The following is a 26,246-nucleotide window of genomic DNA, read 5'->3' on the forward strand; positions in this document are numbered from 1 at the left end:
TAACAGGTAATTTATTTGAGTAAGAAAGATTTCATGTTAATTTTCACCTGATCATTCAATGTTTTTTTCTTGATGCACTAGTATGCTTAATGTAATTGGGAGATCACTGCTCTTGTTATCTCTTGGTTAACTATTAACATTCTTTTCTTCCTATCTCCTAAACCTCACAACATTCCCTTGTAGTTTGTTTTTGAGACATGGTCTCTCTATATAACTCAGGCTGGCCCAGAACTATTTATGCAACCCAGGCTAGGCCATCCTTTAGAGATGCACCTGCCTCCTGAGTGCTGGAATTAAAGGTGTGTGCCACCATATCCACTCTTTGCAATACTTTTTAAAATGTACTTTAAAGCACCATCTTAACACAGGCTCTTTCCTCCCGAAACTATTAAAGATTTGAAGGCTAGCAAAAGTAAATATTTAGTATCTACATATATTTCTTTTGTCCGTTTGTTTTTGGTTTTGTTTCTGTTTTTCGAGACAGGGTTTTGCTGTATGGCTTTGGAGCCTGTCCTGGAACTCACTCACTCTGTAGCCCAGGCTGGCCTTGAACTCACAGATATTTGCCTAGCTCTGCCTCCCAAGTGCTGGGATTAAATGCATGTGCCCATCACCGCCTGGCTCTACCTATATTTCTAACTCTTCTAACTCAAATAACTGATTGTGCTACTAGGAATACTATTTTGATAAACCAAAGGCATTTTAAGACATACAGACGAAACAAAGGAGGATACATTTGCAAGGTCAGTAAGTATAAAGGCATGGTGGCCCTTTCGCCCAGGTCATCATTCAGCCTGTGGTAGTGCTTTTGCTTTGCATAACTTAGCCTGATCTACAGAGCGAGTTCCAGGACAGCCAAGGCTACACAGAAAAACTGACTCAAAAACCCCACAACCTTTAATCCCAGCACTTGGGAGTCAGAGCCAGGTGAATCTCTGTGAGTTCAAGGACAGGCTGGCCTACAAAACGAGATCTAGGACAGGCACCAAAACTAAACAGAGAATCTCCACAAAACCAAAACAAACAAACAGAGAATCTGTCTTGAGTTTTGACAATGGCATAACTTCTTTATTCACCACTAACAAATTAGTTTTTCCTTAGAATTAGTTTCAGAAGTGATCCCTATTATCATTCTTCCAATTGCTATAACTAATCAGGTTCCAATTAAATTAAAAGCAAATGCCTAACTTTTGTATTAAGTTCCAATCTCCTTTATCTTGTCTTGAACCTGCCCCCTCCCCCTCCCATCCATCTCCACAGAGCACTGTAATTATTTGACAATGTGTAAGGACACAATACAGACCCTTTTCATCTAACCATGTTACTTTAACTTAAACCTTCACAATATCCACACTATTTTATACCGAAGTTCTATTTCCTAACTTTCCCTATCCCCCACAACTTACTGGGGGAAGGGGGTGGGGTCAAAAGAAAGTAGGAAGGTAACACAAACATTTTCATTTCAACAGGATATGTGCTTAGTTCCTGTTTCTCAAACTCATCTAAAATTTAACTTGTATTTTCTCAAATAAACATGCACATCACAAAATTATCTATTAGTACAGAAGGAAATGGAATGATGCCATTTAACACAGATAGCAAAAAGTATCTAAAGATAATTCCCAACTGTACTGAACACAAATAGACGTCTTTATCCTTGTCATTATTCCCTAAATGATATTGTTTACAGAACAATCACTGTGTGCTAGGTATTATAAGTAATCTACATACGTGCAAATACTACACTAGTGTATATAGTGGCCATAATGATGCTCAGATTTTGGTATCCACAGTGCATCCTGGACCCCATCTCCAATGGATGCACACATATCTAACATTAACTCTCAGTCTCGAAGGACTTATAACATTGCACAATAAAGGCCCATTTGAGGAACTATTTCCCAATTGTAGGTAATTCTTCCAAACAGAAACGCAACCCTATTTCAAAGAGAGGCTAAAAATATAGATTTTTGCTCAATAGCTTTCCAATTATTAAAGACAACAAAACTTGTTTAATGATGTTATAGGGTAAGGAAAACACACAGGTTAAATTTCTGTACATTAACTCTAGTTTACAATGTCTACCTAAAGGATGTATCAGACATTGTAACTAAAAATTAAAATCATGAACTTAAAACATTACTCCACCTCTGTTCAGTGTTGCTTTTACTTTGTTTCCAATTTCAATTAATGAAAATCTCAACCCAAAGGTTTGCCTCAATTATTAATTCCTGTGAGAACTATCACTACCTAATCCCTCTCTGTGGCTATCTTGAACATATTCCTCTACTGAAACGACATATTGTTTATTTAGCTCAAGTCAAATGATAATCAAAGGCAGAAGTATCATTTATATGTGGTATACATCCCATAATTATGTGAATATACTCTACCATTTGTCCAACCTACCAGGCAGATCCATGTGGTTCCCAAGGGCCAAGACACACCCAGCAAAACTCTGCTTTACAGTTCTGGTTACGACAAACCATGTGATTACAACCGCCATCCTTCTCAATTGTGACATGGCATTTGGGACATTCCTATGGAAAAAAACTATAAAGTTGGTGTCAATGCTACACTAAGCTGTATTGCTACCATTGAGGAGAGAAGCCAATTCGAGATTTCATTTATCTATTAGAATTAATACACATAAGTAATAAATACCATTAAATATAACCTGTATCATTATTACTGGGTTTTAACAGATACAACAATGTAATGCTTCTTTTTTTTTTTTTTAATATTTATTTTTATTTATATGTATGTCTGTGTGTTTGCCATCTGTGTGCAGGTGCCTGTGGAGACCAGAAGAGGGCATCAGATCTCCTGGAGCTGGAATTATAGAAAGTGATGAGCCACCATGCAGGTGGGAATTGAACTCAGGTCCTATGGAAGGGAAGAGGAGCCAGTGCTCTCAGCTGCTGAACCATCTCCACCCCAATGAAAACCTATCAAAATATTTTTAATCAGACACAGTAAGTTTGATTAAAACTTTGAAGTATTTTACTCATCTTAACACAGTTTAGTATCACTTAGCTGTAGAGTACTTTTTTATCCTTTGGCACTGTTCTCAGAGTTTTATATGCAGCATAGACCCATAAACATTGTAACAATGCTATTTATTCCTGTTGGTCACATGAATAAAAGACAAAATAGAAATAACAAGGAAACTAATTCTAGGTCACATAGGATCCATATACAAGTAATCTGGCCTCTAGAGTCAGACAAGCAGGCAATCAGGCCTTGACTTTCAAACTGAATTCATACTGAGGCTCACAATATCTGCTTTTGTTTTCATGTACTTTTAAAAACTTTTGTTGCTGTTGAGACAGGGTCTCTCTACAAAGCCCTGACTGTAATAGAACTCACTATGTAACTAGGCTGGCTTCAAACTCTCAGAGATCCACATGTCTCTGCCTCCCAAATGCTGGGATCAATGGTGTGTGCGCCACAATGTCTAGCTTGTTAAAAACTTTAAAATTTCAGTGGCACGGACACTGTGTGCACACATGTGTGTGAAAGATGACACTAGGGAGTCCTATAACATAGCTCTCAGCCTTACTCCTCTCAGACACTTTTAATGAGGTCTTCAAATTCAGCTAAGCTGGTTGACCACTGAACTCCAGGGAATCCACTGTCTCTGAAACACAGCACTGGGGGTTACATGACCACAGCTGCCTTTCACATGGGTGTCAGGGATCTGAACTCAGTTCTTCCTACTTGAGCAGCAAACACATCTTCTCAGCCCTTGTTTTTATGTTTTCCTACAAGGTCTTGTGTAGCTTGGGCTGGTGTTGAACTTCTGATACCTGCCTCCACTTCTGCAGGGCTGACATTACAGGCTGTGTCCCCACATTCAGTTTGTATCGTGTTTCGGATGCAGACCAGGGCTTTGTGCCTGTTAGGCAAGCTCTCTACCAACTGAGCTACATTCACACTGCCAAAGAGACTGAATTTACAACTAGCTTCATTAACAACATACTTCAAAATAAAAATAAGGACTACCACCATCAGTCCACTTTCAATTTTTCACTTAAGTCATATTTTAGATGTATATCATAAAGTAGAATCAGAGAATCACTTCTGTTAGCCTTACTTTACATAATCAAAACATAAAATTAGTTACTCTGTTTAAATCCTGGCCTCTAAAGATGGACTTCTAAGAAGTAAAACTGAGAAATTTAAAGTAGAAAATGACAATAGCTGGTGACATAGGTCAGGGGGTAAGGGTACTTGCCATCAAGCCTAACAGTTCAATACACTGTAGCTACATAGTGGAAAGCAAAAACTGATTCCTGCAAGTGGTTCTCCCCTGACCTGGACATGAGCATATACATGCACACTAAATAAAAATGATTTTAATCCCAGCACTCGGGAGGCAGAGCCAGGCAGATCTAAATCTCTGTATCTTCGAGGCCGGCCTGGTTTACAGAGCGAGATCCAGGATAGGCACCAAAACTACACAGAGAAACCCTGTCTCGAAAAAAAAAAACAAAAAAAAAAAAAACAAAAAAAACAAAAAACAAAAAAAAAAAAAGAAGAAGAAGAAGAAGAAGAAGAAGAAGAAGAAGAAGAAGAAGAAGAAGAAGAAGAAGAAAATGAGTATTGGGCCAATATAAATGAACTGGATGGAGTATCCTCAAATCTAGCTTAGCAAAATTAGCTTGTTCTACAGGAAATTCCTGTTTTTACAATAAAAGTAGAGCACTATGCATACTGCCTTACAGCCGCTCAATAACATAAACACCTGAAAGTAATTAAGGAACCAACAGACCAACGATTGGGGGTAGGGTGAATAAAAGCTATTGTAAGGCTCATACCAACATAAACTCACACTGCTTTTGCTAATGCTTATACACCTACCCTTCACCATGTTCATTATTAACAGTTTTGGGGATAGGGTTGAGGTGGGGAGAGACACATGGATGGACCAACCTTTGTGTTAGCTGCAATCCAATTAGAAGTTTCACTGTCATCATCACACTTTTTAATCCACTTCTTCAACCACTATTTGAAAATAACAATCATTAGAATATAACTAAGAGCTTAAGAATAGCAACTTATTTCAGCACTTAAACAAAGGCAAGCTTTAAATGTGAGAGTCAAAAAGGAATAGATTATCATTAGTCATATTTTCAAAGCAGGAAAATTTGTGGCTATAAAAATCTCATTTATATAAGATCAAGAATTTTATATAAGAATTTTGTCTGAGGCCGGGCGGTGGTGGCGCACGCCTTTAATCCCAGCACTCGGGAGGCAGAGCCAGGCAGATCTCTGTGAGCTCGAGGCCAGCCTGGGCTACCAAGTGAGTTCCAGGAAAGGCGCAAAGCTACACAGAGAAACCTTGTCTCGGGAAAAAAAAAAAAAAAAAAAAGAATTTTGTCTGGTTAAAGTGGAGATGGGAGGCTGGAATCTTGAAGAAAAGTCAAATTATAACGTTATTCCCCTCAAAACAAAGCCTGACACCAGAGCTGCTCCACTCATAGATATTCTAAGAATAAGCAGGAACTTGACACTCTAAAGAACACACTTAGAATACCTGTAAATGATCACTAGAAATAAAAAAGGGCAGAATAAAATCTTCTATTTGCTAATACAAAGTCATCAGCTGTTATCTTTAACCAAATCTTACAAATGTACTGACCTGTTATTAAGAAAAACAAAGAGAAAAGAAAGAAAGCTCACCTTACATTTAACAGGATCATGCCAATTTTCGCCACAGTTAAAGCTGTTAAAGGACACAAAGAGTTTAGATAAATAATACTGCTTACTGTAAGTAAACAACTCAACCATTTCATACTCTTCAGTTCTCTAGCATTGTCAGGAAATTCTAAATGATTGGCAAATACCAATGCAGGGAATGTGTCCATTTATTTTACAATGAATTTTTTCAGAATGAGTGTGTTCTAGGACTAGCATGTAATAGGTACTCATTATGTATGAAATGAGAATGACTAGAAGCATAAAGACATGCCCTGATAACAACACAGTAACTGTTGCAAGAATGTCTCACTTGATTGTACTGAGAAGCTTCTAGTAGTGTTTCACCAAATATAATTCTATCTTCATCCACTCAGTACTCCAACTGAAGAACAAAAGCCTGCATTTGCAGGATAATTCACAAATTTCATATTAATATACAGTAAACAATACATGAGACAAAAATGGGGACATCTTTGCAAAATGTGACTAGATTAAATTCAGGCCCGTAGAGAAAAGTGGCATTGGCCAATCTATTAAAAAACAAAAAACTCATGGTGGCTCAAATTCTGCACTAAGCACATGTATGCTTACAGGGTAGGGGTGTAAATGAAGGAAACACAAATGCTTATGAAAAAAACAACTTGATGGTGGACGAGCATGGTAGCCTGTAAAATCCCAGGCCCCAAGAAGAATAAAGGATTCAAAGCTAGCTTGGACTACAGTAACGCGCCCTTCCTCAAAATGGGTGGGTGGAGGGCAGGAATGGCACAGGCCACACAAACAGTGTGTCCACTAGTGTGGAGCCCACCAGGCTCTGATGGATTGTTCCAAACTCATGGCCACACAGAAGGAGCTCAGTGAGTCACAAGGTAAGATGTGAATGTGGGAAAGCGATTCTAGGGATGCAGTGGGAAAGGGTGATAGGGACAGGAGGGAGATGTGACAGGGCAGAGGGGGCAGAAAAATCAAAATGTGTTGTATATGCATAAAATTGTCAAAGAATAAGTTTAGTAAAACTTATACAAAATGAAATTGGCAATTAACATGATTATCAAGTAATTTGTAAGAATGATAAAAAAAAAAATGGCCAAAAAAGAACTAAAGAGGTTAAGGAAATGATTATTTCTCTAACAAGGTAGACAAGGAATCCGATGGAACAGGGTACCAAGGAACTTCAAATGTATGCCACATTTCATTTCCTAACAGAAAGACAACACAAGGGGATGGAGAGATGGCTCAATGAGTAAGAGCATTTGTTGCTCTTGCAGAGGACCCAGGTTTGACTGCCAGCACCCACAGGATGGCTGACAACCAACTCCAGTTAAAGGGATCTGATGCCCTCTTCTGGCCTTTGTGGGCACTGAACACATGTGGTATACAGACATACATATAAGAAAAACACTGATACACATAAATAAATCTAACTGTATTAAATAACTTTTTACCAAAGAGAGAGATGTTTCTTATTAATTGAGGAGGACAACGGCTATCCTCCTTTGACCTTGTTTGAAGCAGGGTCTCTCTTCCCGTGGTGGTGTTCACTGCTCTGTACACGGGCAGAGCTGGCTCACAAACTCCAGGGAGTCTCTTGGTTTTGCCTCCCATTACCATAGGAGAACTGGGAGTACAGGTGGATGCTGGGGTGCCCAGCTTTATGTGGTTCTGGGACTCAGGTCCCTAACTCATGCAGAGTAAGCACTTTACACATGGAACCATCTCCCCAGGTCACAGGGTTAACTCTAAACAGTAAGGCATTGTTGATCTTTATCAACGCAATTTGCATTGTATACATGCTTACATGTTTGTGAATTTATTTGCTCTTGGGGCATATTTATTAATTCTATTGCTATTTTTAAAGAATTAGAATAATACTGAAATACCTACCAACAAAACATCTATTGGGCTGGGCGGTGGTGGCACACACCTTTAATCCCAGCACTTGGAAGGCAGAGCCAGGCAGATCTCTGTGAGTTTGAGGCCAGCCTGATCTACAGAGCAAGATCCAGGACAGGCACCAAAACTACAGAGAAATCCTGTCTTGGGGAGAGAAAAAAAAAAAAAAAAAAAAAAAAATCTATGTGGTAGTGCCAGTTCTCTCCTTTTCTTTAAAAAGACTGTAAGACCATTTTACCTTTCTGCTATATTCTGCATGCGCCCCACCCTGATTTCAATGTTGAAACCTAATCATCAGTGTGATAGCATTAAAAGGTAGGGGCTGTTGGGTATGATGGTGCATGCCTTTAATCCCAGCACCTGGAAGGCAGAAGCAGGTGGATCTCTCTCTCTCTCTCTCTCCTCTCTCTCTCTCTCTCTCACACACACACACACACACAAAACCTAGGGGGCTTGTAAGGTGATTATGTCATGAGGGTTGTATTCATGAACAACACAATAAAGAGATGGAGACGGTTGTGTTGTTCCTTCCACCATGTGAGATTATTCACAAGATATCCTCTATATAGCAAAAAGCAGACCTATACCAACACAAGTAATCCACCAGCACACTGACCCAGGACTTCCCAGCTTGAGAAATAAATTCCTGCTGTGTAAATACTAGATTATCTTGGTATTCTGTTATAGGAAAATTGGTAAAGAGCGGTGAGGAATGCTCTTTTTAACAAAGCCTAAAATGAGGAAGCAAAATTGGAACTCAATAATAGAAGGATTTGGGATGTGTGTTAGAAAAAGAATACATTATCTTGAATAGACTATTCCAGGGTGATTGTGGTAAAACTTGATCATGAAAAAAGAGGTGCAGAGAAAGTCCCAGTCATCCTAAAAGAATAACAGTCCTAAATAGAATGTGTGTGGACCTAAAGCCAATAAAGGTCATTCTGTTGATGTCTCTGATAAAAATGAGGAACATGCTATTGCAAACTAGAATACCACCGTTCATTGTAAAAAGTAGAACCTGACTTAACTGTTTTTATGCAAGTAGAAAATATAAACAATGAAACTGAATATCAAATACTGATATTTTGAATATTGTTGAAACATTGTTGAAGATGCAGCTTGGCCTCTAAATGCAAAGATGGACTTAGAGATGAATTACTAATAAAAAAAGAATAAGAACTTTCAAACTGGGAAATTCCCAGGCTACCTACAGAGGAAAAGAAAGTCAGCTAGCTAAACACTTCAGAGACACTAAGATGTCCCCTAATATTTGATGTTGAAAAATCTCTGATAAATGAAATCTAGTGTCCAGACAGAGGAAAAATATACTATAGAACTCTAAAGGCCCAAATTACCAAGAAAGTTGGCTCAAACAACCAAAATTAACTACATTTTCTTATAAGATAAAAACTTGTTGTGGGAGGAGGGAGGAGGTGGGATCTGTGGGTGGTATGTAGAGTGAGTAGAAAATTTCTGAATAAAGAAAAAAACATAAATAAATAAATAAAAGCAAAATTACAAAAAAAAAAAACCTTGTCTAAATCAAGGAAATTTTGTTTTTAAATAAACCGCATATTATTTATTCCTTAATCAGTGACAATATAAAGGCAGAGAGCAAGAGCCAGATAGAACAAAATACTACATGACGACAGCAATCTGGACCAGAGAGAAGGCTCAGTGGATAAGTGTTGCCACTAAGCTTTGACTGGAGTTTGATCCCCAAGACACCACGACACCATCACCAAGCACACACGTGAGCACCTAAGTACCATACACATACACTCACACTTGAGTTTTCTGAGTGTTGAAACAAAAGGCAATTAACCCAGATTTTTAAGATTTCTCTCATTAAAAGTTAAAGTGAAATACAAAGAAAATTATGAGTATAGCTTCATTTTCCCTTGATGAACAATACATTCAGCAGGTGTGGTGGTATATGCTTATCCTAAGCACTTGGGAGGCCAAAGAAAAGTATGAACATGAGTTTGAGGCCAATCCAGGCTATGAAACTATAAAAAGAGACTGCCTTCAAACAAAACAAACACACACACACCCTCTCTCTCCCCAAAAGATAAAAAGCATCTTGGAAAGAAGAAAAAATTTTAAGATGTGATTTCTATCTTAACTTTAAAAAAAAAATACACTATTTTTTAACTAGTATCACTTATCTCCCAGCATGAAGTGTTCCCCTATTTTATTACCAAGATTAAAAAGAAAAAGTAGAAACCCTACATTCACTTCACTCATTTAGGAAATTACTTGCTTACCAAAACTGGCGCCCACACTTGCAGCGAACAGGTTTCGCATCAGGATATTGGACTTTAACAACGTGGTGGCAATCTGGGGCAGGACACCACTTTAACAGTCGGTTACACTGAAACACAAGTTAGAAAATCTTAAAAATGATAGCAAGTTAAACTACACAAATTTTATAACATCTACTATAAGGTCAAAAGAGAGAAAACAAAACCATATAAAGCCTGCCATAGTCTTGTACAATAGTCTTCGAAGTATAATATTTTCTCATTACAATTAATCATCTTTTTTTTTTCTTTTCTTTTTCCCGGAGCTGAGGACCGAACCCAGGGCCTTGTGCTTGCTAAATCCCCAACCCCAACTATCATCTTCTAATGAGAAATGAGTGTTAGCTTTTCCTCTCCATCTGGGGAAGATATATGATATTTCTATTTTACTTTGTTAAAAATGTGACAGGTTAGCGGGGCAGTGGTGGTGAATTCTTTTCATCGCAGCACTTGAGAGGCAGAGGTAGGTGGATCTCTGTTGAGTTCAAGGACAGCCAGGGCTGCACAGAGAAAACCTGTCTCAAAAAACCAAAACCAGAAAGGGGGGGGGGGGGGGGAGGAAGGAAGGGAGGGAGGGAGGGAGGGGGGAGGGGAGGGGAGGGGAGGGGAGGGGAGGGGAGGGGGAGAAAGAAGTAGCAGGTTACACTAGCTGAAGATTTTTCAATGTTAAGCAATCCTTGCAACTTGTTTATTTCAGTTCTTGGAGTACAGTTTGGGACCACACATTAAGCAAGTGCTTTGCCAACTTAGCTACATCCCCTACTCGAAAGTATCTAGTTTGCTGGTTCATTATTTGTTTGCTTTGGTTCTAGGTACCTTATACCTGCTAGGGAAGCCTTTTACCAAAGCAGTATCCCCAGATCCTCACAGGATGACTCATCTTTAAAAACATAAACTCATCTATAAAACAGAAAACTATTTTTCATTCTATAAATCCCACTGAGACTTGAACAGTATCACTCCTTAACCCAGGCTTGCCTCCAGACTTATGGTAATCCTCCTACCTCAGCCCTACAATTTCTGAGATTACAGGATTAAGCAACCATGTGCCAGCTTAGACATTTTTATGATTATTAATAAACACCAATTCTAGAGTAAACTTCTATTTCTGAGACATGGTCTTACTCTATAGTCCTAGCTGATCTAGAACGTGCCCCACAGACCAAGCTGACCTCCACACAGGTGTGCACCACTACTACCAGCCCAGGGAAATTTTCTTAAAATGAAAACCAGGTATGTTCCTAATTAGGGAAGGTGTTCAGACGCTAAGCAGAAGCCTGGGCTAAGCTAATGGACTTATGTCAGTCATTTCTCCCTTTGACTAGAGAAAAAAAACAAAACACAAAACCACTCCTAAACCACAGGTAAAGACTGAATCTTACTAGTGCTTGAAAACAAAACAATCTCTTAACTGATTCTCAACTGTTTCTTCGACTGTCGTCGTCGTCGTCGTCGTCGTCATCTCCCCCGACCCCCAGACAAGGTCTCACTATGCAGCCCTGGCTACCCTAGAACTGGCTAGGTAGAGCAAGCTGACCTAGAACTCACAGAGATCCAACAATCTCTGCCTCATGCAGTGTTAAATTTGGATTTTTGTCTATCTGTTTTAAAATGGAGTCTCTCACTCGGTAGTCCAGAGTACTCTCAAACTTGCAATTCTCTTATCCCTGCCACTCCAGCGCTAGGACTTCCCGGTGAGTACCATCCCACACAGTTAAAACACAAACTATGAAATATTTTTATTACATAAGTAAGACATGTCATAAATAATATTCCGCACCAGGCTTCAAAAGTCAATATACTGGCTAGGGGTTTAACTCATTAGATCACTTCATTAAGTATATTGATCATTTAAGAATGTACAGTATACATATAATATGCACTTTTTTTTTTTTTTTTGGAGACAGGGTTTCTCTGTGTAGCTTTGCGCCTTTCCTGGAACTCACTTGGTAGCCCAGGCTGGCCTTGAACTCACAGAGATCCGCCTGGCTCTGCCTCCCGAGTGCTGGGATTAAAGGCGTGCGCCACCACCGCCCGGCAATATGCACTTTTATAGTTTAATCTGTAACACAGATAAAGACTATTTTCTAGAATTAAAATACCAAGCTATACAGACATTACTATGATGGCACTTTCAATAAAACCCAAGAGTGAATCATTTTGTTCCCTAACCACAGTGTTCTCTGTAGTAGCTACTCAATTCTGCCATCACAGCACAAAATCAGTAAGAACAAATATGCAGTAAGTATTTTTCAATAAATCCTTTTTTGTTTGCTTGTTTTTTGAAACAGTGTCTCTGCAGCCCTAGCTGTCCTGGAACTCACAGAGATCCACCTCTGCCTTCCTGAATGCTGGGGTTTTAAAGGCATGTCCTACCATACCCACCTCCAAAGGTAAACCATAATTTGCTGACCACTTGTCTAAGAAAAATAAAATAAAATAAATATAGAACCTTTTTTTATTTAAAAAAACTATGTGAGTGTGGTGGGGGATATTTTGCCTGTATGTGTGTGTGTACACCATGTTCGTGCCTAGTGCCCGCCCACAGAAAACATGAGAAGGCACTGGATCCCCTGGAACTGGAGTACAGACCACTGTGAGCTACCATGTGGGTGCTGCAAGAACGGAGATCCTCTCCAAGAGTAGGCAGCGCTACTCACTCCAGCACCGTAACTACAGTATTCTTATTGGCAATGAAGTGTAAGACAATTAGAGAAATAGCAATGTTAGGGTCCTCAACTTGATTATGACATGTTTAATAACATACTGCAATTCTTTGCTAAGGCTAAAAACCAGTAAAGAAAACACTGTTAAAAAAAGCAATTTTTTTAATAAGTGTTCTAAATAAATTTCAGCTGAAAAACTAGCATTTCAGATGCTGGGAACCCAGCACTCGGGAGGCAGAGGCAGAGATCTATAAGTTAGAGGCCATCCTGATCTACATAGCCAGCCAAGTCTACACTATGAGATCCTATTTCAAAAAACCAAACCAAACAAGACTACAACAAAAAGAACCGAACTAGTATTCGATAAACAACTTTTGAAAACAAAAATTAGACAATAAACCACTTACCTCTACAAAGCTATTTGTTATTAAATGCTGATATTTTAATTTAACTTTTGAATCTGTGATTAGGCGCCTGAAACCAAGAATAAAAAATTTTTTTAAGTTTAAGTTTATTAAACCAAGTTTCAACACATATATAAATAAAATATAACTTCAAAAACTGTTTATGCTATAGCATAAAATTACTCTAAGTTGAAAATATAAGAATGTATATGCTATATCAATCTAGTCCTAACAGGGATTTCCGAGTTTCTGTAATTTGACTTGGATAGATAATTTTCTCATATCTTATATTTTAAATATTCTATTTTTCCTGAGTTCACGATGCAGTCCAAATACTACAAGTCTGCATCCCTTATAGAGTTTTCTGCAAGCAATTCTTGACTGCCTTCCTTTAAACCCCTGACTCAGTACATGAAATGAAACATGATGTCAACAAGAATACGAAAGAATGGAGCCACATAGTGTGATTACTAACGCGTATATAATTTTTCCTCAAAAATCCTAAAAGCCATACTTCTTCAGAAATATTACTACATAAGACTATTCTCCCCTCCCCCTCCAGAACAGAAAGAGGAAAATGCCATGAAGGGGACTTGAGGTGAAACAACCTTTGTTTGAGTATGGTTCACAACTATGAAATCAGAGTAAGTTCTTTGACCTTTCTATTCCTCAGGTTACCACTCCACAAAAATAAACTGTAAAATTAAAGATCTGTGAAACTAGAAATGTCTGAAAAATAGTATATGCTCAATAAATATTAAAGACATAAAAAAGTTGAAAAAATTTACCATCATTTTAATTATGACAATCAGCGTAATCTTGTTTTACATCTATTTTTTTGCCTGCTTATTCCCAAACAATAAGCTCCATGAAAAAATATCCTGTATCCAGCACACTGTCTGAACTATTCAGTGTCTGATAAGGTTTTGTTGTTGTTATTATTGTTGTTTTGGAGAGGGAGAGGTCAACACAGGGTTTCTCTGTGTTACAGTTCTGAATGTCCTGGAACTCCCTTTGTAGACCAGGCTGGCCTCGAACTCACACAGATCTCCCTGCCACCACCACCCAGATGCTAGGTATTTTTAAATGAATTAATCTTCATATTCACAAATGTTGAAGGCAAGGTCTAGCAATAATTAGTCTATTTGGCAGTTTCTCAACAAGTTAAAAACAAGATTACCACAAACCTCTTCAACTTCCCTCCTTTATATGCACTTAGAATGAAAAATGGGTGTCTCACAAGATCTTATATACACAATGTTCATGACAAAAACTTGTTCACAAAAAGTTCAAACTGCTCTAATAAAACACAAATCAACAATAAAAAGATCTAACTGGTGATTCATGCCACAAGGTAAATGAATCTCATAAAAACCACTATGCCGGGGCACAGACACAGGATGGGACAGACGGATGACAACGTATTATGATTTTGTTTACTTATGATTTCTAGATTAGACCAATCAATACACATAGAAACCAGACAAGCACTTAGTAAAGTATTGGAAGTTGAAGGAATTGTTGAATGGAAACAAAATGATGAAAGTAATTTAGAATCGACTGCAACCCTAGTATTTAGGAGGTTGACACAGTAGCGTTTTTCCTTTTAAGTCCAGTCCGTACTGTTCTAAGACAGTCTCTTAAAACAAAACAAAACAAAACAATCAGGAACTAGGGGAAAATAATGACTGTACCAGTAAGTTACGCGCGCGCACACACACACACACACACACACACACTTTAAAATGGTTTTAATCTATTGTTTCATGGATATCAGTAAAATAAAGTACACAACTAAGTCAGATGCTCTAGTTCCAAAGACATTTATACATCTATTATCCATAATGCTTCTCTGCTTTCACAAACTATTTACTATGGCTGATCTTAGCTAGATAGAATGGTTTCATACCATTAAGAATAGCAATATTAAGATAATGAAAGTTCTTGCTATTAATATGCTAATTGTAGGGATACCATTGCTACCACCTTTGTTGAAAAGTCACTGGACCAATTCTCTGTGGGGCATCTCTAAGGTAGTCAAAACAGGTTCTCCTGAATGTCTACTACACATGTGTAGTACAACTTCAGAAGCATTTAACCACCCTCGAGTTTGGGAATCATACCTGACTTAACTAAGAAACTGGAATGCTGCAATTTGAAATCAAGTGACTTTAACTTAACCATAAAGGTTTTTGTCTTGTTTTGTTTTGTTTTGTTTTAATTAAATGGGTGTCAACTACTGTCTTAGGTGGTTACTATTGCTGTGATGAAACACCATGACCAAAAGCAACTTGGGAAGGAAAGGGTTCATGTTTCACTTACATTTTGTTAACAGTTCACCCAGGAAAACATTTAGGGCAGAAACTCAAACAGGGCAGGAACCTGGAGGCAAGAGCTGATGCAGAAGCCATGGAATACTGCTTACTGGCTTGCTCAACCCAAGACCCCCAGCACAGTGGTAGGTCCATCCACAATGGGCAAAGGCCTCCCCCATTGATCATTAAAAGAAAGCCCTCCAGGCTTGCCTACAGCAATTCTTATGAAGGCTTGTTCTCAATAAGTGGTCCCTCCTGTCTGATGTCCCTAGCTTGTGTCAAATTGACAGAAAACTAGCCAGTAGAACTACTAAATATCACTTATGCGTATAAAGCACACTGAGTTAAAAAACAAAACCATTTTATGCTAAATTTAGTTCCAATAATAAAAGCATTTTCCAGCTGGGCGGTGGTGGCACACACCTTTAATTCCAGCACTCGGGAGGCAGGGCCAGGAGGATCTCTGTGTGTTCGAGGCCAGCCTGGTCTACAGAGTGAGTTCCAGGACAGGCTCCAAAGCTACACAGAGAAACCATGTCTCAAAAAACCAAAAAAATAAAAAATAAAAGCATTTTCCTTTAAAAAGTCTTTTTTCCTTTGACATACAAACTGCAGAAATATACAAAGAATAAAAATAACATCACATATAACTCTCACAAGATTTTTATGAATCTGTGTTTTCTTTTTGTAAATGTATGATCAGCTCTCCTTTCTCTACTTTTCCCCCTTTCCTACCTTTCTTTGAAACAAGATCTCACTAAATATCCCAAGGACCTCAAATTCAGTTATCCTGCCCATCCTCCTGAGACACAGATACATGAAAATAAAAGCTTTCCAAAACCCAACAGTCAAAGCAATGTTCTCTGACCCTGTAATTCCCCTGCCCAAAAAGTCAAAGGTCAAAAGACCAGATAACAACATATCATTACTTACAAAACCTGCAGCTTCCCCTAACACTTCTTTGCCTCTCCCTACTTCAATCTATACATTTTTATGTTTACAGTTAAGAACATTTTAGACGTTCAGATTGCCTGGGCTTACCTTACGTTCTAATACACACAAAAAGCTACATAGACCAAATTGAAAAATGGAGAAATGATTTCAGTGAGTACTTCGTTAAAGGACTGTCTAGGGCTAGAGATGACTCGGGGTAAAGGCAAGCTATCAAGCCTGGCCTGAGGTTGATCCCCAGGACCTATATGGAAGAAAAGAGTCAACTCCCACAAGTTGTTCTCTCACTTCTACATGTGTACCATGTAATGCATGCACAGTGAAATAAATGTAGTACAAACAAATTTAAAGAGCTACCTAGACTGATAATAAATGCAGAAGAATGCTTTACATTATCTACCAGGAAATTGTAAATTAAAACTACAATGAGATATGCCTACATTCCCACCAAGAATCTCCTTCCTATTTAGCGAGGAGTATACACACAAACACTTTAGAAAAATAATTTGGCAAGAGCTACTAAACTTAAATATTTTAGCCCCAATATAAACCAAGGAAATCAGTGTATATGTCTGCCTAAAGACATATAGAAGTATTCTTTAAAGTTTACACACTGGCCAAAAAACAAACCACCCATAAACTTCAAGTCTTTATTATCTGGAGAATCAAACATTACACAACAATAAATATAGACAGGCACACAGACACCGTGCCCAAGAAGAATATATGCATACACAAAAGACTACAGGCAGGCTAGCTTAGCTGAGCAAGCCTGATGATCCCTGGAACCCAAAATGAAAGGAGAGAACCACTTCCAAAAGTTGTCCTCTGGCTTTTACTTATGCTCAGTGGCACGTGTGTACCATCACTCACCTCAATTCATAAACACATGCACACAATGGTTAATAAATTAAAAGAAATACATGCGACATGATTCCACATGAATGATATTCAAGAAAGGCAAAAAATAAGTGGCTCCAAGTTAATATATATAACCAATTCACTGGCAAAACATAAAAGAATCAATGACAGAACAGAAAACAGCCATAAAGTTAGTAATGTATAACAATTATACACTTGATATGTTAGAAGATGGAGAAATAGAAGTGAAGAACAGTATAAAGGCACTAATTACCTCATATTAAATAGTAGGGAGTTAAGAAGAACTGCTTCAAATTGATGGAACAGTGCTTAATTAAAAAATAACATTTGTCTTTCACACAAATAGAAAATTAGAACAGAATCTAACAGTCAATGATATAGTAGTCAATGAGTTTATGAACCGTTTAAAAAAAGATAAAAAAAAAAAGAAAGAAAGAAAGATGCTGGGATCAAACCCAAAACCCTGCTAAAGCTAAATACAGTCACTACTGGCTAGTTACACCCACAGTTCCCAGTACACTTTATGAAAGCAACACACATAATTCTACAAAAATGAATGGCAATGAATCCGTCTGCTTCTAAAATCTAGATGTGAAATTATTATTATTTTTTAGGTACATTCCACAGGATGTGGAATCAGATCCATCACAACTCCAGAAAACATTATTACAACTGGTTAGTGTTGAGATAGAACAGCTGAACCTGGTAGCATATACCTGTAATCTCAGCACACAGGTGGCTGACCAGGAGAATTGAGTTCAAGGCCAGTCTAGACTATGAAATGAGCCATTATTGCCATAAAAAAGATGGGAGTAAATATACTACTTGAACATCTTGAAAGGCTTTATAACATAAAAATATATGCTTTCTTTTATCCTAAGATAACTAGAGAAGCTATATATATCTATATATAGTGAAAGAAAGGAGATCTTAAGCAAATAAATGAAATAAAAAAATAAACTGTTATGATGAGTAAAAACAAATTTATTTGGTCATAAGTAATAAGTGATACACAATTTAGATGAGTAATTTTCCCTAATTTCATGAAAGCATCAAGGAAAAATCTTGTGACAAAGAAAATGCTCTCAAAGTAAGTACATCATCTGCATAACTCTAGATGAGGCCAATGTATACAGAAGACCATTTAGGCTAATGGTCTTGATGGTAAATGAAATTAATTTTATTTACTTATTTTCAATGATGAGTTGAGATATTTTTATGAAGGCCAGAGATAATGATATCTCAAGTACTTATTCAAAGATGCTAAGGAATAAAGAAGTAAATGCATTCAATTACCATTATTAAGTATTTAAAAGGATTGAGATATAGTTCAGTGGTAGAGTTCTTGCCTCCCACATCATGGCCTTAGGTTTGATCTCCAACATTGAGAAAAAAATAAGAAATCTGAGAGTTGGAGCAGGAAATATCTTGGCAGTAGTAGGTTTAGAATGCAGGAGGTACAGTATTTAATCCCCTGGATGATGAAGAGGAAGTTGGAGTAATTCAATAGTCTAAAAAAGTACTGAGACTCCAAAGAATGAATACGATCAGGGTATAGAAATAGCAGGCTCAGTCAATGTAAGCACAGTAACTTTGGGGTGTGCAGCTCCAAAGTATAGGCAATAACAAAAGCTAACAGTAAGTAAAACAGAGAGTGAGTTCAGAAACTTACTCACACTCATGCAAGTGCATACACATATGCTCCACATATGTTCCCACATAAAAATACACCACACACAAACACACACAAAGACAGAGTAGTGTTTTAAGAAATAACGGGCTAGCTAAGCATGGTGATATGGATACTAGCAATCCCAGCATTTGCAAGATAGAGCTAACATGAGGAGTTTAGATTTTCCCTAGCTACATATGAAGTTTAAGGGCCAGTCTGGGGTACATGGGTCTTCTCTCAATAAATACAACAAGCTAGAGGGATAACTCAGCAACTAAGAGTGCCAGCTGCTCTTCTAAAGGACCCCACTTATGTTCCCAGAACCCATATTAGTTGGTTCACAACCACTTGCAACTCTAGCTCCAGGGGACCTGATACCCTCATCTGGATTCTGAAAATACCCACAACTTTAACTCTAACACTAGGGAGACAGAAGTAAGAGGATCTCTGTGAATCGAGGCCAGCTAAGGCTACACAGTGATACCCTGCCTCATTCCTACCCCATGAAATAAGAACCAAAGAGTTCTCAAATTTGAAGACAAATATTGACTTCTGAATCCAGAGTTCAAATAGCTGTACACAGAACAAACACAAACAGAACCACACCTAGTCAAATCAGAGTCAAATTTCTGTAAGCGAAAGACAAAACTACAGGGGAAAAATAATACCTAAGTCCTCTGAAACAATAGGAGACAAAAACTAACAACAAAAATAGTGTAATAACATATCTAAATGCTAAGAAAAACCAAAGAATACATACATTTTTCAAAACTGTCAAGCATCAATTCACAAATGCTCTAACACTTTATTCTACCTCTGGTATTATATTCCCATGACTTTAGATATTATCAAAATTCTTTCATCTTTACCCAATATGAAATACTAAAAACAAACAACAAAAAAACCCTTAAGTTGGAGTATCTAATTTTGCTTTACACTTGCGTGAGTTTTGTGTGAATTTATTATGACCCGCTTGCTTATTCCACATGAGTATCATCTTATTTTTTTCTGATTTTTTGGGGGGTATGTATATAATATACATACATACATACATACATATTTTGTGCACATTCATGAGCACAGTATGCACATGCAGGCCAGAGGAAAACCTTAGGTGTTGTTATGTTGGTTACTCCAGTGACATTCATTTTGGGTTTTCTAGACAATCTCTTGTGCATTGGGATTGATTACAAGTGCATGTAACCATGCTTGGCTTTTCCCCCCTTTTCCAAATGTGGGTTATAAGGATCAAACTCAGGTCCTTGTGCTTGCATGGCAGACACTGTAACAACAGTTACCTCCCTAAAACTGGAATATCATCTGCTTAATGATCCCATGATTCCAAGGAAACAAGGCACAATGGTTTTATGTCTTAGATATATATTTGTCCACTTTCTATCCAGTCCTCTCCCAAAAAGAACTTTAACCAGCAACCCATTATACAAAACATATGAAAATAAGCTTTGGTTAACTCAGAGGAAGGAGTGTCCCAACTGTGATCCTGAATTTCCAAGATCCTTATGGTTTCAGTGTGTACATGTTGAAAGACAATGCTTACAACATTATTAAGTGTATCCTTAAAATACCTGAGAAAACTGAACAACTTGTTGAATCTAACTGGCAGTGACATTCATTTCTTTCATTAAAAAGATGTTCTAATGTAGCTAGAGTTTTTTTGCCTGGCCCACAGTCAGGACAAATCTCTGTCACCAGCCAGTCCCACAGCCGCTCAGACCCAATCAAGTAAACACAGAGACTTATATTGTTAATAAACTGTATGGCCGTGGCAGGCTTTTTGTTAACTGTTTTTATATCTTAATTTAACCCATTTTTATAAATCTACACCTTGCCACGAGGCTCGTGGCTTACCGGCATCTTTACATGCTGCTTGTCATGGCGGCGGTTGGCAGTCTCTCTCTGACTCAGCCCTCCACTTCCCAGAATTCTCCTCTCTCCTTGTCCCGCCTATACTTCCTGTCTGGCCACTGGCCAATCAGTGTTTTATTTATACAGAACGATATCCACAGCATTCTAATGTCTAAGGTGACTAGAGTATCTAGATATCAAATATCTAATTCAGTCTGAAATCTACTGGGATATAATCAATAGCTCATCTCCTTGAACTACCATATTTCCCCGACTTTTTACTCATAACTAACTCACTGCAACCCTACATCTACTATCTTCCTAGTAAAGTTGTTTTGTAGTAGGGAAACCCAATGATCTGTTTTCACTGTTATTCCCGTTTATAATTCTGGGAAAGTAACATCACCAGTGACCTCTTGATGACATCCTTCTACTCCTTTGGTTCCTGGACTTTTCACTCAAAGCACCACCTAAGTGTCTGACTACATCTAACTTGTGCACTCTCTTTTGAAACTGTAGACTGCAAAAGTTGGCTTCAAATTTGCAATCCATTTGCCTCTGCCTCTTGAGTGTACCATGCCTGACTACTACTCTTCTTTGAACTAAAAGTTTAGTCTCTAAGACTTCAATCTTTTCTTTTTTCACCCTACATTTCTCTCAGGAGTGTTGGTTTCCTCTCCTGTTACTTTATTTACCCTGTTTAATGGATTCGAAACCTAAAGGTTACCAGTTCCTAACTAATGCATCAAATTGAAAACAGACAATCCACACAAGTTTTCATGTCACACAATCAGTTTTGTTTGTAAATTCTGTTGTTTTCAACTTGCTTCCCACTGAAATCTTGACTCCTAAATCTTCTTTAACCTACACAACAAATAACCTTCTAAACAAATCTCACTGCCCAATATTTCCCCATTCTAAAGCATTCTCCACTACATCAAGGTTGTATTTCTAAAATACACATCATATCGCTACAGTCTTGACTAGTGTCTGTAACAAAAACCCATGATGAACTGTTAAACTCTTTTCATCCACACTGCTAATAAACCCTCCTCCTCTCTGGTCTAGCCACTGCAAAATACCTAAGAGAAAAGCTCATCACTATTTAAAAGCTACTGACATTTTGTTCAGTCAATATTACCCAGCATTTCCTCACCCCTAATTTTTAATCCTTTTGTGTTATTTCTAGTCTTAATGTATAATTTGTTTCCTTCTAATACTACTTTACATATACAATGTACTTAAACTTTTATGTTACCCTTATTATTTTGAACCTTTTGGGGAATGGAATTGTATATATGATACCAAGGAAGTTCCCAGCAATTTCTGGAATGAATGAAAGAATACAGTGCACTGGATGGTAGGATGAAGCTAACACACTGAAGAAAAAACATAATGATAAGAATGCACAAGGGGCTGGGTGGTGGTGGCGTGCACCTTTAATCCCAGCTAGGCGGATCTCTGTGAGTTTGAGGCCAGGCTGGTCTACAGAGCGAGATCCAGGACAGGCACCAAAACTACACAGAGAAACCCTGTCTCGGGAAAACAAAACAAAACAAAACAAAACAAAACAAAACAAAACAAAACAAAAAAGCACTAGGGGATAAGATAACAACAAGTGGAAGAGTGGTGGGTGGCAGCTGATTTATTTTGGTAGCCTGAACAGTGATGGAAATAGAAGTAACTCTAAGACAAACAAGATTAATGCAGACCTGGTAATAGCAGAAATATGTTCTAAATTAACCAAAGTAAACTGAAGAAGGCAGAATGGAGCTGGGCAGTGGTGGCACACACCTTTGATCCCAGCACTGAGGAGACAGAGGTAGGTGAATCTCTGAGATCAAGGACAGCCTGGTCTACACAGAGAAACCCTGTCTCGAGAAATGAAGAAAAGAAAAAGTAGCAGAGGCTAGCAGGAAGGCTCATCAAGTTAAGAGCACTTTCCAACAGGCCTAACAACCTGAGTTGGATCTCTGGGACTAACATAGTAGAAGGAGAAAACTTACTCCCTATAGGTTATACTCTGACCTCTATGAGCATGCTGGGATGTGCACTCATGTGCATACACACAAAACAAATTTTTTCCTTAAGTGGAATAGGTGAGCTTAAAGAGCTGCGCTAGTCAGGGTAATTTAGCTTTATTAGGTTAAATTTACTCATTAAAACATACTGCTGCCATTTCTTTTTATTACTTTTTAATCACAGATAAAACTTCTTGTATAAGCAATTACCTAAAACTAAATTACACAATTTGTTTAGGGACCATCCAAGATCTCCATCTGCTTGGCACCCTGGAATGACAACTTGAAGACACAAAGACAGCACTGGCCCAGGAACTAAGAAGCTTAGGTTTACACGAGGAATTCACTATGCTTTTTTTCCCCTCAATTTCTTTTTTCCATCCAAAGAGAACATTTGTACAGGAGAACAATTAGTTTACAGCTCCCAGCTGCAGTGCCTTTGAAATTAGTAGCAGTATTTCAGCAGAAACCACTCTATCCCCGGGCGGTGGCTAATACATCAAGAATGTTCTGTCATAGCCTTCTGCTTTCTTGGGGAAGTCCTCTGTGGGGAATTTAAGTGTTGGGGATCCTTAAGGGATACCAGACTCAGCTGAGTATGGTAGTTTGAATGTAACTAGCCTTCATAAGCTCATAGAGAATGGCACTAGTACGAGGTATGGCTTGTGCAAGTAGGTGTAGCCTCGTTGGAGGAAGTGTGTTAATGTGCTTAGAGGTCTCTCTTGCTCAGGTTTCCCTCAGTGTGACTGTCAGTTTACTTCCTGTTGCCTACAAGATGTAGGACTCTCAGCTAGTTCTACAGCACCATGTCTGCCTGCACCCCACCATGTCCCACGATGTTGATAATGGACTGAACCTCTGAACTGGAAACAAGCCACCCCAATGAAATGTTTTCCCTTATAAGAGTTGCTGTGGTCATGATGTCTCTTCAGAGGAATAGAAACCCTAACTAGGACAATAAGTTTCTTCTTTTTGAAAACCTTTTCTTTCTTTCTCCAGCATTATGTACCTGTACTGAGTTGATCTGATCCTCTCTTTTTAATGTAATCCAGCACACATATTTTCATAATGAGTCACATTCCTTTTTATTATTTTCCATTTTTGTTTTGTTTTGTTTTTTGGCAGGTGCTGGAAACCAAAGCCAGGACCTCACATAAGCTAGGTAACTCACTGAGCAACACTCTCAGCCTCCAAAATTCTTCCTTGATTCTGTCTTGGCCTGTTTCTCAGAGGATATCAATTAACACATTCATTATCCCATTATATAATTTTAAGATTTACCAAAATTTAGCAATCATATATTTCCAAATTTATCCTAAGAGTGACTCCTAAGCAAACTGCAAGTGTCTTTCTGTATTACAAAGGCGTGAGTGTGGAACAAAAAGGTCTCTTCAGAATTTCAATAACTGACCTTTCTTGAAAGTACTCAGTCAAAGGTAATTGGTTTAACCAATAAAACAACAATCAACATACAGACTCCGGCAGAAATACTTACATAACTGTGTTGTCATCCACTAAGATATCACAACCATGAGCAGGACATGAAATAGTCTGAAAAAGATCAAAATTTAAACTATGTCTTCATTCAACAATATTTACATGATGCTTACCATTGCCAGGCATTTTGCTAGGTTCTGATGACATATCTTTGAATGTAACAACTATCCTTGTAAGTACTTTAAAACACACACACACACACACACACACACACACACACACACACACACACACACAACAGGAAAGGTACAAGCAAAATACCAGACAAAGTTCTCTATCAGGGTAAGCCTGATAGAGATTACCAGGGCTGATGAATGCTAGAATCACTTTATCTAAATTAGACTTTATATTTTTATTTTTTTAATTTTTTTATTTTTTTGGTTTTTTGAGACAGGGTTTCTCTGTGTAGCTTTGGAGCCTATCCTGGAACTCATTCTATAGTCCAGGCTAGCCTCAAACTCACAGAGATCCACCTGCCTCTGCCTCCCGAGTGCTGGGATTAAAGGCGTGCGCCACCACCGCCCGGCCTAAATTAGACTTTCAACTGGAAAGTCTTTTTTTTTTTTTAAGCCTGTTTTAATCTAGAAAATTGTTTAATCCTAAAACTTTTACTTGGTTATAGTTATCCAAGAACCTAAACAAGTAAATTTTATAAGTGAAAATCAATTTACCTGTCCCATGCCTTCCTCCATTATTTTGGTAGTTAAATATTCACTCCAGCACTGCATACAAAACTTATGTCCACATTCAAGGCCAGTAAAATACTGCAACAAAAATAAAACATAAACTTTAACAAAGACATTATTTAAAAAAAAAGTAAAACTACAGAGTGCCTCATAGAGCTTCATTATCTCACAATTCTGACAGTAGTTAAAATGGCCATTTGACAAAAATCAGAGCTCCTAGAATTAACTTCTATATGATGAAATCTAGACACACAAATACTCTGAACATAGTCTACCTAATAGGAAATGCATGTCGTTGATGTTTATAAGTTTTACAAAGACAGACAATAAGTTTGAATTAAATATGTGGATATATAATAAGCATATCACTAAGCACAAAAGATGTTCAATTTCATTAGCTATCATGGAGATGTAAATCAAACCGCAATGAGACACTATGTCACAATCACTAAGAGAGTGGTAATCAAGAAGACAGATTTGAACAAGTAAGGAGATGGAAAAATTGGAAACCTGCTCCAATTATCTGCTTGATGAGAACAACTCTGGAAAACAACCAGGCAACAACTACTTTAAAATATTAATGCAGTTGCCATAACTTCTCTCCTGGTTACTTTTCTAATGTAGTGATACAACACCATGACAAGAATGTTTAGTTTGGGGCTCAAAGTTAAGAGTCCATGACCACAATGGAAGAAAGCACAGCAGCAGGCAAGCGTATATCTGACCCACAAACAAGACGGGAGACAGCTAAGTGGAATGGCATAGGTTTTTTGAAACCTCGAAACCCACCCAAGTGACACACCTCTGACAAGGCCAAACCTCCTAATCCTTCCCAAACAGCCACCAACTGGGAGTCAAGCATTCAAATACATGAACCTATGGGGCCCACTTTCATTGAAAACACACCTTATAACCCAGCCAGTATACTCTCAGAAATGAAAATGCACATGCTTTTAAGAATTTGTACATAGTATTTATATTAGTACCACGCATAATAGCCAAAATACAGACACAACGCAGATATTCATCAACTGACAGATGTGGAACAGCTTTATAATGGCATATTTAGTCACAAAAAAGGAATAGTTATGATAGATGCTGCAAAATGAATGAACCCTGAAAACATGCTAAATGAAAATAGCCAATGGCAAAATGACTCATATAGTTTGATTCTATTTAAATAAAAGATACTGAACAGGGGTTGAGGATTTAGCTCAGTGGTAGAGCGCTTGCTTAGCAAGCGCAAGGCCCTGGGTTCGGTCCTCAGCTCCAGGAAAAAAAAAAAAAAAAAAAGATACTGAACAATAAATCCTTAGAAAATATTTGCCATAGGCTGTATATTTGTGGGGAAAGGAGGAATGAATATTAAAAAATACAGGGTTTGTTT

The 26,246-nt window shown here is 37.9% G+C and overlaps 1 protein-coding gene and 1 long non-coding RNA gene across 2 annotated transcripts in view; one reads left to right on the forward strand and one right to left on the reverse strand.

Moving 5' to 3' along the window:
- LOC131915074 (uncharacterized) overlaps positions 1-3,094 on the forward strand; it is a 30,980-nt gene extending 27,886 nt beyond the window's left edge. The window contains exon 3 of the long non-coding RNA XR_009380254.1: positions 2,792-3,094. This is a non-coding gene — a long non-coding RNA (uncharacterized LOC131915074). The remainder of the gene's footprint in view (positions 1-2,791) is intronic.
- The window catches only part of Arih1 (ariadne RBR E3 ubiquitin protein ligase 1), a 93,775-nt gene that overhangs the window by 11,302 nt on the left and 56,227 nt on the right, over positions 1-26,246 (reverse strand). Inside the window, exons 4-10 of the mRNA XM_059268002.1 lie at positions 24,845-24,937; positions 24,172-24,227; positions 12,973-13,039; positions 9,864-9,970; positions 5,686-5,728; positions 4,936-5,007; positions 2,410-2,540 (exon numbers count right to left, since the gene is read on the reverse strand). Of these exons, the coding sequence (XP_059123985.1) occupies positions 2,410-2,540; positions 4,936-5,007; positions 5,686-5,728; positions 9,864-9,970; positions 12,973-13,039; positions 24,172-24,227; positions 24,845-24,937 (569 nt within the window). The remainder of the gene's footprint in view (positions 1-2,409; positions 2,541-4,935; positions 5,008-5,685; positions 5,729-9,863; positions 9,971-12,972; positions 13,040-24,171; positions 24,228-24,844; positions 24,938-26,246) is intronic.

The sequence above is a fragment of the Peromyscus eremicus genome, chromosome 7 (genome assembly GCF_949786415.1).
Source record: "Peromyscus eremicus chromosome 7, PerEre_H2_v1, whole genome shotgun sequence".
NCBI lineage: Eukaryota > Metazoa > Chordata > Mammalia > Rodentia > Cricetidae > Peromyscus > Peromyscus eremicus.